This window comes from Equus asinus, chromosome 29 (genome assembly GCF_041296235.1).
Source record: "Equus asinus isolate D_3611 breed Donkey chromosome 29, EquAss-T2T_v2, whole genome shotgun sequence".
NCBI lineage: Eukaryota > Metazoa > Chordata > Mammalia > Perissodactyla > Equidae > Equus > Equus asinus.
In genome coordinates, this window is record NC_091818.1 from 34401087 (window position 1) to 34416370 (window position 15284).

General features: G+C 41.4%; 1 protein-coding gene across 1 annotated transcript in view; it reads left to right on the top strand.

Annotated features, from left to right (window-relative positions):
- CCDC3 (coiled-coil domain containing 3) overlaps nt 1-4400 on the top strand; it is an 81760-nt gene extending 77360 nt beyond the window's left edge. The window contains exon 3 of the mRNA XM_014850189.3: nt 3354-4400. Coding sequence (XP_014705675.1) covers nt 3354-3629 — 276 coding nt within the window. The 3' untranslated portion in view covers nt 3630-4400. The remainder of the gene's footprint in view (nt 1-3353) is intronic.
- Nucleotides 4401-15284: the final 10884 nt, after the last annotated feature.

The window sequence follows — 15284 nt, forward strand, 5'->3', positions numbered from 1 at the left end:
TGATTTTCTCTTGCTGCTTTTAAGATTTTTTTTTCTTGTCTTTAACTTTTGACACTTTAATTATAATATGTCTTGGTGTGCATCTCTGGGTTCAGTTTATCTGGAACTCTCTAGGCTTCCTGGAAATGGATGTCTGTTTCTTTCCCTAGGTTAGGGAAGTTTGCAGCTATTATTTCTTCAAATAAGTTTTATGCCCTTTCTCTCTTTTCCTTCTCTGGGACCCCTATAGTGAATGTTGGTTTACCTGGTGTCCCATAAGTTCTTTAAGCTATCTTCACTCTTTTTCATTCTGTTTTCTTTTTGTTCCTCCAATTGGGTGAGTTCCACTGCCCTGTGTTCAAATTCACTGATACTTTCCTGTGCTTCATCTAATCTGCTGTTGAACCCCTGTATTGTATTTTTCAGTGCAGTTACTGTATTCTTCAGCTCTGTGACTTCTATTTGGTACTTTCTATATTTTCTATCTCTTTGTTGAAATTCTCACTTGTTTGTGCATTATTCTCCCAAGCTCACTGAGCATCTCTATCACCATTATTTTGAACTTTTTTTTTATCAGATAAGTCACTTATCTCTGTTTCATTAAGGTCTTTTCCTGAGTTTTTATCTTGCTCTTTTGTTTGGAAAGTATTCATTTGTTTCTTCATTTTCCTTGCCTCTCTGTGTTAGTTTCTACATAAAACAGCCACTTTTCCCTGTCTTGAAGGACTGGCCTCTTGTAGGAAATGAACCTTGTCATTCTGCCTTGCCCTAGCTCTTCGTTGTATCTCAAAACTTTGTGATTGTCTGTGCAGCTTACTTTAATCTTAGTGGCTCCCAGTAGTTGAGGGTGTGCCAAGAGCTGTCAGTGACCCGAGGGGGATGATCTCAGTCAACACCTAGGTTCAGGCTGATTGGAAACCAAACCCTCAAGCAGCAGCTTTTAAAGTATGCAGATATTCCTCTTTCAGGGGAAAACTGGGAGTTAGTCATTTGTCTGCTCCGTCTGCACTGAGCCCTGGGGTAATAACCACTTAGGAAGTGTTTCTTTGAGGATGTAAGGGTGATCTGGCTGTGATATCTCTCACCCCATTGATTGCCAGGCTTGGTTTGGCTGGCTAGGGAGGTGTCCCCTTCCTCCCTCACCACCCCATGTTTTTCATTCCTGAATCTGTTTGCTCAGTTGAAGAGGATGACCTTCTCCAATGGAGGAGGATTTTTCTTTGGTATATGAGTAGCTGCTCCCCTGCTAGAACCTCCAAACAAGCTCTCAAGAACTGTTTCTTTGCTTGTATTCACCCCATTGAACCCATGAACACAGTTGCACTGGCCACTGGAGCTTGGCTATCAAGGGATGTGTCCTCTGTTCGGCAACCACAAAAGCTGGGGCACCAGACATATACACAAGCTCCTTTCTTGGAGACACTGGCAACCCACAGTAGGGCAGAGGGAGAACATGAAGATGGTACCCATCAGCCTCCTCAGTCTTTGGAGAGGGTTGCAGTTGGCTCCTAGATGTGTGCTTAATTAGAAGGCTGCCCCTCGGGCTGCAGGCAACTATGAAGATAAGCTAATAGGGCCTCTTCAAAGAAAGACTGGGTGCTTTTCAGTCAGCTGCCCCTGTGCTGGGCCTTGGGGTGGGTAAGTGCATGCATGTAAGCCCTTTAAGAACTATTTCTCAGTTCACTATAGCCATGTGGGTCTGTGGACACAAACCCCATAGGCTTTCTTTGGGGACTCGCTTCTCAGGTGCAGATCTTAAAAGTTGGGGTACCCAATGTGGGGTCCAAATCCTTCACTGCTCAGGCAGAAGCTCAGCATTGTGAGTTCCCTGCTTCTCCTGGGTTGTGACACCCAGGGCTTTATGGTGAGACTGTGTCTCAGCCTCTCTTTCAATGTGGGGTTTTTCTCATTTGCCCAGCATGTAGAAGTCACTTTCCTAGTTTTGGGTTTCTTTCAGAGGAGACTGTTCTGTATGTGGGAGGGAGTGAGTCCAGGATCCTCTTATGTCACCATCTTGAACTAGAACACTGTCTCTTATCTTTTTGATGATAGCCAACCTAACAGGTGTGAGGTAGTATTTCATTGTGACTTTGATTGCATTTCCTTAAGAATTAGTCGTGTTGTGTATCTTTTCATATACCTGTTTCCATTTGTGTATCTTTGTTGGAGAAATACCTGCTGAGGTTCTTTGCCTGAGAGAGGCTGGAGCTGGCTCACAACCCACTGCAGCATCCACAGCTGGGACTGAGGTCTGTCTCCCCATTACCTGACATATGGGTGGTGACACTCCTCCTGCATCCCCAGACGTAAGGTTGCTGGATCCCACAGCTCTCCCAAAGACAGTTGTTCATGGATAGGTGCCAAATTTTGGTGGTTTTGGGGGGGGGACAAAAACGAAGGACATTTTATGCTGCCACAATACTAACATCACTCCTCAGTCTTCTTGTATCTATAACAAATACTATCATGTTTGTGCATGTGGCAGTTGGCACACATAGCAGTATTTCCATGAGATAAAGCCCCAGAATGACTAGATCAAAATGTAGATGCAGTTGCAGTTGCATAGGGGTCACCAAATTGCTCTTTATGGAAGTTTACACTCTACCCACAGTTTGAGAGTGCCTGCTTCCCCACATCCTGACTCGGATTTTACCAATCTGTGAAAAATAGCAATTTATTTGGGCTCTAATTTGCATTTTTCTTTTTTTTTTTTTTTGAGAAAGATTAGCCCTGAGCTAACTACTGCCAGTCCTCCTCTTTTTGCTCAGGAAGCCTGGCCCTGAGCTAACATCCGTGCCCATCTTCCTCCACTTTATATGTGGGATGTCTGCCACAGCATGGGGTGCCAAGCAGTGCCGTGTCCACACCCGGGATCCGAACCAGCGAACCCTGGGCTGCCGAGAAGCAGAACGTGCAAACTTAACCACTGTGCCACCAGGCCAGCCCCAGCATTTATCTTATTATGAGTGGGGCTGAGCTTCTTTTTGTATGTTTGAGAAATGTATATTTCCTTTCCTGTGAACTATCCATATTCTTTGTATATTTTTATTTTCAGGTTTTGGTGTTTTTCTGATTCACTGGACTCTTTCCCTTTTGATATGAGTGACACATATTCAGCATATCTTAAAACAAAATCATCCAAGGAACCCAACTATAGAAGCAAAAGAGGGGTTCTGTTTTGTATTTGAGGTCAAGGTGGGATTCACAGGGTGAACGGAGGAAGCCGTCATGAGGGATGTCCTCGCCCTGGGGTCAGGGCTGTTGGTGATATCAGGGTCTTGGTTGCCGGGCACTTGGCAGCACCCAGGGATGTTTACCTGGGGAGGTTTTCTGAAACTCACCTGCCTGTCCCTCCCTGGCGTTTATTTCCCCAGCTCATGTGTTCCTCGGTGCAGAAAGCCCTGTTCGAGGAGGAGGACCACGTCAAGAAACTGCAGCAGAAGGTGGCCACACTGGAGAAGCGGAACCGGCAGCTCCGGGACCGGGTGAAGAAGGTGAAGAGGTCTCTACGGCAGGCACGGAAGAACAGCCGCCACCTGGAGCTGGTGAACCAGAAGCTCAGCGAGAAGCTGGCAGCTGCAGCAGGAGCCATCCCGCACATCAACGCCCTGGGGCGGGAGCCTGCACGCAGCTCCTACCTGCGGGGGTAGTGGGACTGCACGTGGCCTGGGCCAGCCCTGCTGGGGCACATTGCCTCTCGCCATGGAATGGAGCGATGGTGGTTTTGTATGTACACATATTTCAAATCTTGTAGAAGATATTTTTATTCATTTTGTAGCATCTAGTTGGTTTAAAAGGCAAGCCTTGCTTTCCCCTCAGTTGCTGGCCTGGTCCCAGACACAGTGCTCCGAAGTCCAGTGGCAGCAGGATCCCGGAGTGCTGTGTGCTTTCCTGGGGCCTGGCCTCGGCTTCCAGGAGCAGCCTGCAAAGTGCACTTATTGGGGAAAGAGCATTTTAGAATCTCTAGATGCATGAGACTTCGAGGGGCTTGGCCTTTATTTCAGAAGAGAGGCAGTGTGGTCTCAGCTCTGAGCTCCAGGACAGCTACTAGTTTTGAGGAGTGATCAGAATCAAGTCGTGGAACCTTCTGGTGTCTCATTTTCCAGAGCTCTGGAAGGAGAATGGTGGCTTCGCAAAGCACCCAAGGATGCCTGTAAATAAACATGCGCAGGGCGTCCCTGCTCCAGCCAGCATTTCCTCACAGCTGAGGCTTATTAAGGCCTAATGAGCTCATCACGGGTAAGGGAATTGAGTTGGGAGTGGGGCGGCAGGAATTAAACAAGATGAATTACACCTGATTTCCAACACCAGCTACCCAGAGCTGAAGATGATCCCTGTGGGTCGCTCTAGTCAAGTGCAGAATTGCCTGTATGGACCCGTCATGTTTCATCAAACCATACTCCTAAGCCGGAAGGGCCTGAGCAATAGTGCAGCCGCTGCTTAAGTTCTAACTCGTTTACTCAGTAATTGCTTCCAACTCCTCCAGATTCGAGGCGAGCCGACCCGATGTTCTGTGAACTTCTGTTCTGCAGAGATGCCTCCTGCCCAGCCAGGCTCTCAAAGGGCTTCTTCCAGGCATTCCAATCTCTGCTGCTTTGTGCAAACGCTTTCCACCCACCAGAACTGTCTGTCCCCTGGGAGTAATGTTTGCACATCAGTCCACTTGTTGTTGTGTCAGTTCCTGGACGTGATCAAAGCACTTCACCCTCTTTAGAAAAACTTTTAAAGAGAGAACTACACATAAAAAGTATTCTCCATACCTATCACTTGGGCACAGTCAATTACTCCCTGTGTTATTAAGAAGTCAGCTGAGGGGCTGCCTCTTGGTTATCTTCTGATGATGCAGTTCCAAACCCCCAAGTTTCCCTTCATTGCTGTTTCAGATAGAAGCTGCAGATCAGGAGATTGGCCGCCCAGAGATGGCCCAGACCCTGCGGGCCCTGATTGTGCTGTGTTCTCTGTTGGAAATGGCAGTTACACTGTCAGATTTCCGTTCCACTGCCTTTAGGAAAACCCCGTCCTTCTTGCTCTGGCAGCCAGTCTGGGGCAGGAGCCTGTTTCACATGAGTCTTGGTGGCAGGCTTCTGCCTGAGAGGAGGCATCTACGCCCTGGACTAGATAGCATGGGAACCTTTGCTCAAGGGTACTTCATGTCCAAGCTTCTGCCACTGCTTTACTAGTGTGGTGCATTAGAAGGTGCATCTTCTAGTCTCTTCTTCCTGGGGATATTTCCTTAGAGCAGTTTTGCTCCCGCCCAAGGGAATGGCAAGCCTCAGGTGACTTACAGCCAGGGTTTGGAGAGCTGTGGGAGCTGGATCACTACAGATGCATTATGTTCTGCCTTTGCAATAAACGAGCAATATTTCAGCCACAACAGGAAAGCAGTGTGTGTTTCTTTTGGGTCAGGGAGACTTCAGGGTTTCCAGCTTTGGTCTGGAAAGTCTGTTTAGATCCTCTGGGGGAAGCATCTGTGAGCAACACCATTTAGGAGACTGAGCCCAAGCCTCCTCTGTTGTCCCCACTGGGATGTCGCCTCCAGGGTTCCCGTCTCTCAGCACACCTTCGGAAAACCAGTGCTCTCCTGGCCTGCTCCTCACAGGGACAAGCAGCTTCATTAATCAATGTCTTCAAAAATACATTCATATCTGTTGCCAAAGGGAACTCCACAGGGCCCTGGTGTCTGCTGCATTGTCATCTGACCATAGCCCTTGCCACCTGTGTATTGTGCTAATAGGAATTCTTTATGAAAGAAAATTCCAAGAATTACTCAGAACTTGACACCCGTTAGCCAACCTGCTGTAGCATCATCTCTGAGATACAGGCCGTTGCTTCAGCTTTGTACTTCGAGGAGGCCAAATGACTTTTCTCAAGTTACATTGTAAGCAAGAGGCAGGTAGAATCTAGAAACTTTAAACTACAGTCCCCGGGAGTCACTAGCTGGAGCATGTGGGCCACAGCTAGTGCGGGGTGAGGTTTCTTGGGCCTCCACAGTGTGTTTGAATGTGAACACCTTTGCTGGACTCCAGCTCAGGCCACTGTCTCTACTGCTGTTGCTCCCTTTTTTTTTTTTTTTTAAACACCAGGCCGTGTCATACATTTATGGTGCCTGCCTGGCAGCAGAAGTTAACAAGGATTCTTGCTTCTGTGGTGTGAAGCCACGTCTTCCTTTTGGGAGAGAGAACACAAACTCAGATCACAATGATTTTCAATCAGTCCATAGTCTACAATGGTTTAAGAAAAAAATCAAGCACCCGGCATGTATTAGGCTCTTTCACACATATTATCACATTTAATATTCCTAATAACTTTATAAAATAGTGATCCTGCTCCCCATTCTTCAAGAGGAATATGGGGCTTCAAGAGAGTAAGTAGGGGCCGGCCCCATGGCTGAGTGGTTAAGTTCACATGCTCTGCTTCGGTGGCTTGGGGTTCACCCGTTTGGATCCCGGGTGCAGACCTACACACCTCTCATCAAGCCATGCAGTGGCAGCATCCCACATGGAGGAACTAGAATGATTTGCAACTGGGATATTCAACTACTGGGGCTTTGGGGAGGGGAAAAAAAAAAAGGAAGATTGGCAACAGATGTTAGCTCAGGGCCAATCTTCCTCACCAAAAAGTATACTTAAAAAAAAAAAACTGCCCAATAAGCTCAACTAGTACAAGTGGCCAGTCAAAGATTCAACTCCATCCTCTCTCTTTGTTCATCTGTAAAATGGGGATAAAAGTCACTTCTACCTCAAAGGTTGTTTAGAGGATTGAATAAAATTATTCGTATAAATGCTTAGTGTGGTGCCTGACACTCTGTGAGCATTCAATAGATCTTACAAGAATGATTTTTGTTACTAATATTCACCAGAAAGGCCCTTTGTCAGAAATAAGAGTATTTCGCAGGATTCCGTAAATTTTCTTGTCAATCTTTAGCCTCCTTCCTGTCACCCTACAACATCCCTAGCTCTCTCTAATTCTCCTTATTTCTGAGCCACTTCCTTTTCTTTAACAGTGAGCTGTTAGTTGTTCCTCCAAATTTACCAAGAAAATATAGTCCATCTGAAATGTGTTTCTTCAACTTCCTAGTATATCGTTCACATTGTCTAGTTTTGCCTAATCTGTTGAGTATCTCTCTCCTCCCCACCTCAAAGGAAGAGACCACATCCAGGGTCAAACCACTTCCCTGTTATCTTGAGTTCATATTACTCCCCTCAAAACCTTGCTCCACTAATGTTCCCTTTTTTATCATAAATCTTTTCTCTTTTGGGGACTCCTGTCCTTATCTTCCAGCCTTATCCTCAGATCTCCTCATTCTAGGGGAAAAAAGACCCAGGAACAAACATAGAAAGTATTGAGGTAATCTTTAAAGATGGCAATATGAGAGGCTCCAGAACTCCCCTCCTTCCACCAACACACCAAATAAACAGCTACACATGGAGAAATTCCCTCTGAAAGAAGTCCAGGGGCTGGCCCCTTGGCTGAGCAGTTAAGTTCGTGCGCTCCGCTGGAGGCAGCCCAGTGTTTCATTGGTTCGAATCCTGGGCGTGGACATGGCACTGCTCATCAAACCATGCTGAGGCAGCGTCCCACATGCCACAACTAGAAGGAACCACAACGAAGAATATACAACTATGTACCCGGGGGCTTTGGGGAGAAAAAGGAAAAAATAAAATCTTTAAAAAATAAAAAAGTCCAGAAACTAGCTGAGTGACTCTCACACATCAGGGGAACAAGAAAATACTGACATCAAAATGAGCAGGAAGGGCTGAGATGCACTCTTGCCATAAACCTCACCCATGGCACAGTGCCATACAATCAGGAGGGAATCCCCAAATGCCAGCTTCTCCTAGAAAAGTGAAGGGTTTTGACCCCACATCTCCCACCTCAACTTTTAAGACTCTCAAAACCTCTACTCTGAAAACCTATGGGGTTTGTGTCTATGAGACCCACAAGACTATAGCAAACAAATAATTACTGACAGGCAAGAGCACTCACTTAGCTATAACCCCAGGGTCAGAGCAGACAGAGCAGGCAAAAAACACCCATCTACTATTTTTTCCCTGAATGAGTTTATTTCAGTACTTTAAAAGCTGCTGCTTGAGGGTCAGGCTTCTAATTAAGCACACATCTAGAGGCTAACCACAATCCTCCCTGAAGACTGGGGTAGCCAGTGGACACATCCTCTGCCCTCTCTCTCTAGCCTGTTCCAAGTCACCAGTGTCTCCCTGGAAGGAACTTGCACACAAGTCTGTGCCCCAGCTTTTATGGCTGCTGCCAGGGAATGGGCCCCCAAATTGCCTGGCTCTGATAGTGAGTGGGGTTTGCATTCATGAGTCCCACAAAACTGTAGCAAACAAGTTCTTGACAGGCTCAGGAGAACCCAAACACAGCTATACACCTGGGCCCAGTGCAGAGGGAGCAGGCAAAAACACTAACCTCCCATTTCTCCCTAGAAGGTGCTTAACTACATACTTTCCCAGCTGCTGCCTGAGAGTCCAGCTTCCAAGTGGTCTGCATGTAGGTGCTGACTGCGATCCTCCCCTTTGGGACTCCGACAAGTCTTGGCACACCTTCTACTACTGGGAGCCACTAGGAACAAAGAACGTGGCTTGGACAATCACAAAGGTTAGAGAGACAACCAGGCCGGGCTGATAGATGAGTTTCATCTCCTACATGAGACCACTCTGTCAAGACTGAGAGAGGTGGCTGTTTTATCTAATGTGCAGAAACAAACAAGCCAAGGAAAATGAGAAAACAAAGGAATATGTTCAAAACTAAAGAACAAGATGAAAACTCCAGAAACAGGGATGAGAGCTATCTGACAGTTCAATTAACAGACCTAAAGATGCTCACTGAGGTCAGGAGAGCAATGCATGGACAAAGTGAAAATTTCACCAAAGAGATAGAAAATATAAAAAAAGTACCAAATGGATCACAAGGCTGAGGAATACAATAACTGAACTGAAAAATTCAACAGACGGGTTCAATGGTAGACTAGATAAATCATAAGAAAAGATCAGTGAACTTGAGACAGGGTAATAGAAGTCATCCACTCATAGGAGCAAAAGAAAAAAGATTGAAGATAGCTTGAGCGACTTATGGCACACCATCAAACAGACTATAGACATTTATAGGGGCCCCAGAAGGAGAAGGGAGAAAAAGGCAGAAAGCTAATTCAAAGAAATAATGGCTGAAAACTTCCCTAACCTGGGGAGAGAAACAGACATCCAGATCCAGGAAATCTATATTTTCAAAAATGATGAATATGAAGAGACCCACACTGAAACACATAATTAAATTGTGTAAAAGTAAAGACAAGGAGAGAATCTTAAAAGCAGCAAGAGAAAAACAACTTATGTACAAGGGAACCCCCATAAGAATATCTTCATATTTTATAGCAGAAAGTTTGCAGGCCAGAAGAGATTTGGATGATGTATTCAAAGTGTTGAAGGGAAAAAACTACCAACCAACAATACTCTACCCAGCAAAGCTGTCCTGCAGAATTGAAGGAGAACATGATATTATATATACAAAACCCTAAGGACTCCACAAAAAAAGAAAAACACATTAGAACTAATAAATGAATTCAGTAAAGTTGTAGGATACAAAATCTATATATAAAAATCAATTCTGTTTAACTTGCCCTTCAGAATTGAAAGAGAGAGAAAGAGTTTTACAGACAAGCAAAAACTGAAGGAGTTCAGCACCACTAGATTGGCCTTACAAGAAATGTTTTAAAGATTTCTTTAGGCTGAAATGAAAGGGCACTAGTTAGTAACAGGAAACACATATGAAAGTATAAATCTTACTAATAAAAGTATATATATAGTTAAATTCAGAATAATCTAATGTATTGATGGTGAATTAATCACTTATAAAATCTAGTATGAATGTTAAAAGGCAAAGCAGTAAAAATAACTACATTAATTTGTTAATAGATACTCAAGATAAAAAGATGTAAACTGTGACATCAAAAACATAAAAGGGGGAGTAAAAATGTAGAACTTTAAAATTTATTCAAACTTAGGTTGTTTTCAGTGTAAAATAGACTGTTAAAACGTTTAGATGTTTTATGTAAGTCTCATGGTAAACACAAAGCAAAATCCTTCAGTAGATACACAAAAGATAAAGAAAAAGGAATCTAAGCCTACCACTACAGAGAAATCATCAAATTACAAAGGAAGAGAGCAAAAGAAGAAAGGAATTACAAAACAGCCAGAAAACAACTAACAAAATGGCAGTAAGTACATATCTATCAATAATTATATTAAACGTAAATGGACTAAATTCTCCAACCAAAGATATAAAGTGGCTGAATAGATTTAAAAAAATAAGTCCCATTTAGATGCAGTCTACAAAAGACTCACTTAGCTTTAAGAACACACACAGACTGAAAGTGAAGGGATGGGAAAAAGTATTCCATGCAAATAGAAACCAAAAGAAAGTGGAGTAGCTACATTTATATCAGACAAAATAGATCTAAGACAAAGAAGGTCATAATATAATGATAAAGGGGTCAATCCAACAAGAGGGTATAACGTTTGTAAATATTTATGCACCAAATACAGTAGCACCTAAATATGTAAAACTAATATTAACAGACCTAAAGGATAAATATAAAGCAATACATTAGCAGTAGGGGACTTTAATACCCCACTTTCATCAATGGATAGATCATCTGGACAGAAACCAGTAAAAACATTGGACTTAAATGACACATTAGACCAGATGGACTTGACAGACATTTATAGGACATTCTATCCAACAGCAGCAGAATACACATTCTTCTCAAGCACACATGGAATATTCTCCAGGATAAGTCATATGTTAGACCACAAAACAAATCTTAATTTAAGAAAACTAAAATCATATCAAGCATCTTTTCCAACCACAATGATATGAAACTAGAAATCAATTACAATAAGGAAACTGGAAAATTCACAAATATGTGGAGATTAAACAACCTGCTACTGACAACCAATGGGTCAAAGAAGAAATCATAAGAGAAATCAAAAAATATCTTGAGAAAAAAGAAAATGGAAACACAACATATCAAAACTTATGGGATGCAGCAAAAGCAGTTCTAAGAGAGAAGTTCAAGAGACAAATGCCCACATTAAGAAACAAGAGAGATCGCAAATAAACAGCCTAACTTTCCACCTCAAGGAACTAGAAAAAGAAAAAACTAAGCCCAAAGTGAGGAGGACAGAGATAAAGATCAGAGCAGAAACAAATGAAATATAGACTAAAATGACAATAGAAAACAGCAATGAAACTAAGAGCTGGATTTTTGAAAAGATATACAAAATAGAGAATCCATTAGCTAAACTCACCAACAAAAAAAAAGAAGACGCAAATACATTCAGAAATGAAAGGTGAGATGTTACAACAGATACTACAGAAATTCAAAGGATCATAAGAGACCACTATGAACAATTATATGCAAAGAATTTGGACAACATAGAATAAATGTATAAATTCCTAGAAATGTACAATCTACCAAGACTGAATCATGAAGAAATAGAAAATCTGAATAAGCCAGTTACTAATAAGGAGACTGCATCAATAATCAAAAACCTCCCAACAAACAAAAAGTCCAGGACCAGATGGCTTCACTGGTGTATTCTTCCAAACACTTAAGAACTAACCATTCCTTCACAAACTCTTCCAAAATAAATAAATAAATAAAAGAGTAGAGAACATTTCCAAACTCATTTTATGAGGCCAGAATTACCCTGATACTAAGACCAGATAGAGACTCTAAAAAGAAAAAAATTACAGGCCAACATTCCCGACAAAAATACATGTAAAAATCTTCAACAAAATATTAGCAAACCGAATTCAAGAATACATTAAAATGCGTATATACCATGATCAAGTGAGATTTATTCCGGGGATGCAAAGATGGTTCAACATCCTCAAGTCAATCAGTGTGATACACCACATTAACAAAATGAAAGATAGAAGTCATATGATCATCTCAATAGGTGTAGAAAATGGTATTTAACAAAATGAAACACCCATTAATGATAAAAACTCTCAACAAACAAAGTGGTTATAGAGGGAACGTAGCTCAACATAATAAAGGCCATATGTGACAAGTCCACAACTAACATCATACTCAATGGTGAAAAGCCACAAGTTCTCCTTCCAAGATCAGGAACAAGACAAGGAGGCCCACTCTAACTACTTTTATTCAACAGAGTATTGGAAATCCTAGCCTAGCAATTAGGCAAGAAAAAGAAATGAAAGACATCCAAAGTGGATCTGAAGAGATAAAACTGTCTCTAGTTGCAGATGACATGCTATTATATATAGAAAACCGTAAAGACTCCACCAAAAAACTGTCAGACTGATGAACAAATTAAGTTGCAAGATACAAAATCAATATACAAAAATCAGTTGTATTTCTATACACTAACAACGAAATATAAGAAATAAAAATTAAGTAAATAATCCCATTTACTTTTGCATCAAAAAGAATAAAATACCTAGGTATATATTGAACCAAGGAGGTGAAAGATCTGTATGCTGAAAACTGTAAGATATTGATGAAAGAAATTGAAGAAGACACAAATAAACAGAAAGATATTTTGTGCTCTTGGGTTGGAGGAATTAATAAAGTTAAAATGTCTATAGTAGCCAAAGAGATCTACAGATTCTATGCAATTCACATCAAAATTCCTATGGCATTTTTCACAGAACTAAAACAAGCAATCCTAAAATTTGTATGGAACTGTGAAGGACCCCAAATAGCCAAAGCAATCTTGAGAAAGAAGAACAAAGCTGGAGGCATCACACTGTCTGATTTCAAACTATATTAAAGTTTTAAGTTACCCAAACAGTATGGTATTGGCATAAAAACAGATACATAGATCAATGGAACAAAATAGAGAGCCTAGAAATAAACCCACGTATATGTGGTCAATTCATTTACAACAAAGGAGCCCAGAATATACTATGGGAAAAGTACAGTCCCTTCAATAAATGGTGTTGGGAAAACTGGACCACTATCTTACAGCATCCAAAAAAATCAACTCAGAATGGTTTAAAGACTTGAACGTAAGACCTGAAACCATAAAACTCCTAGAAAAAAATGTAAGAGGTCTGCTCCTTGACATCAATATTGGCAAAGACTTTGGGTTTGACACCAAAAGCAAATATAAACAAATGAGATGATATCAAACTAAAAAGCTTTTTACAGCAAAGGAAACTTTCAACTGAATGAAATGGCAACCTATGGAATAGGAGAAAATGTTTGCAAATCATGTATCTGATAAGGGGTTAATATTTAAAATACGTAAAGGACTCACACAGCTCAATAGAAAAAAACAATTGGATTAGCATATGGGCAGAGGATCTGAATAGACATTTTTCCAAAGAAGACATAGAAATGACCAATAGGTACATGAAAAGACGCTAAACATCACTAATTATCAGGGAAAGGCAAATCAAAACCACAATGGGATATCACCTCACACCTGTTGGAACGACTGTCATCAAAAAGACAAGAGATAAATGTTGGTGAGAATGTGGAGAAAAGGGAACCCTTGTGCACTGTTGGTAGAAATGTAAATTGGTACAACTATTATGGAAAAAAGTTTGAGGTTCCTCAAAAAATTACAAATAGAATTACCATATGACCCAGCAATCTCACTTCTGGGTATACATCCAAAGTAAATGAAAACAAGAAGACATCCACACTTCCATGTTCAATGCAGCAGTATTCACAATAGCCAAGATATGGAAACAATCTAAGTGTCTGTCAGTGGATGAAAGGATAAAGAAGATGTGGTATAGATATACAATGGAATAATATTCAGCCATGTGAAAGAAAGAAATCCTGCCATCTGCAATGACATGGATGGACTTTGAGGGCATTACACTAAGTCAGAGAGAGAAAGACAAATACTGTATGATGTCACTTATATGTGGAATCCAGAAAAGTCAAACTCATAGAAACAGAGTCTAGAATGGTGATTACCAGAGACTGGGAGTGGGGGAAATTTTGGCTAAAGATTACAAACTTCCAGTTATAAGATGAATTTAGTTGGGGATCTGATGTACAGCATAGTGATTATAGATAATACTGTACCACATACATTAAAGTTGCTAAGAGTATATCTTAAATGTTCTCACCACACAAAAGGAATGGTGTATATATGAGGTGATGGAGGTGTTAGCTAATACTATGGTGGGAATCATTTTGCAATATATAAGTATCAAAACAACACATTGTACACCTTAAACTTACCCAATGTTTTATGTCAATTATATCTCAATAAAGCTGGAGAAAAAGAAAGTATTGAGTGTTACCATCCTTGAAAGTGGAGGTGGCCATCTTCTGAAAGTCAGAGATGAATGTAGGAAATACTGCCATTGAAATGGGTCTCTGATTTCAATGTGGAATGTGGTCCTAGGGTACAAAACCATGTAGCAGTGCTCACCCTCCAGAGACAAAGTGCGTGTTTAACTAACAGAAAGCATGAAGAAGCAGGCCATCCAAATGATTGATCATGGAGTTCTCAGGACTGAAAAATTGATAGACCTCCTACTAAATATATATAAATATATGGGAAACTGAGGCCTGCCTTGAGTCTCTACTTATGGGGTGGTCATACCTCTTCAACTGATTCCAAGACCTGAGATAGTTCGTAGAGTCCCTTGATTAAAAGAGAGATCAGGAACCCTTGAAGAAAGACCCTGCGGTAACATTACAGGATGCTATAAATCTTCCTAGTCATCTACCAAGGACCTACAAGTGCTTACCAGTTTAAAGGTGCCCCAGAGAAAGGGAAATCCTGAAACTTTAATGGGATTGGATAATGGTGCTGAGCTATCCCTAAGCCAAAAGTCAGAGAGGATGCTTATAGGGGTCAGATAGTAAATGGTGTTCTGGCCCAAGTCTGTCTTGCAGTAAATCTTATGGGTCTGTGAACTCATTCTGTGGTTATTTTCCTCAGCTCCTGAGTATGTAGTTGGAATAGAATTTCTTAGCATCTGGCAGATGCCCACACATTGGATCCCTAGTTAAGGTTATTACAGCAGGGAAGGTCAAGAGGAAACCCTGAAGCTTCTCCTCTTAAGTAATGCTAAAGTATATAAATAGTAAACAAAATAGAATCCATGAAAACAATATATTACCAAATAGGGAATATAAAGAAGAGAAATTATTAAAAGGAACCAAATAGAAATTCTTGAGTTTCTTGAAAAGTACAATAACAAAAATGAAAAATTTACTAGAAGGGCTTAACAGCAGATTTGAACACACAGCATAAATAATCAGTGAACTTAAAGATAGGTCAATTGAGATT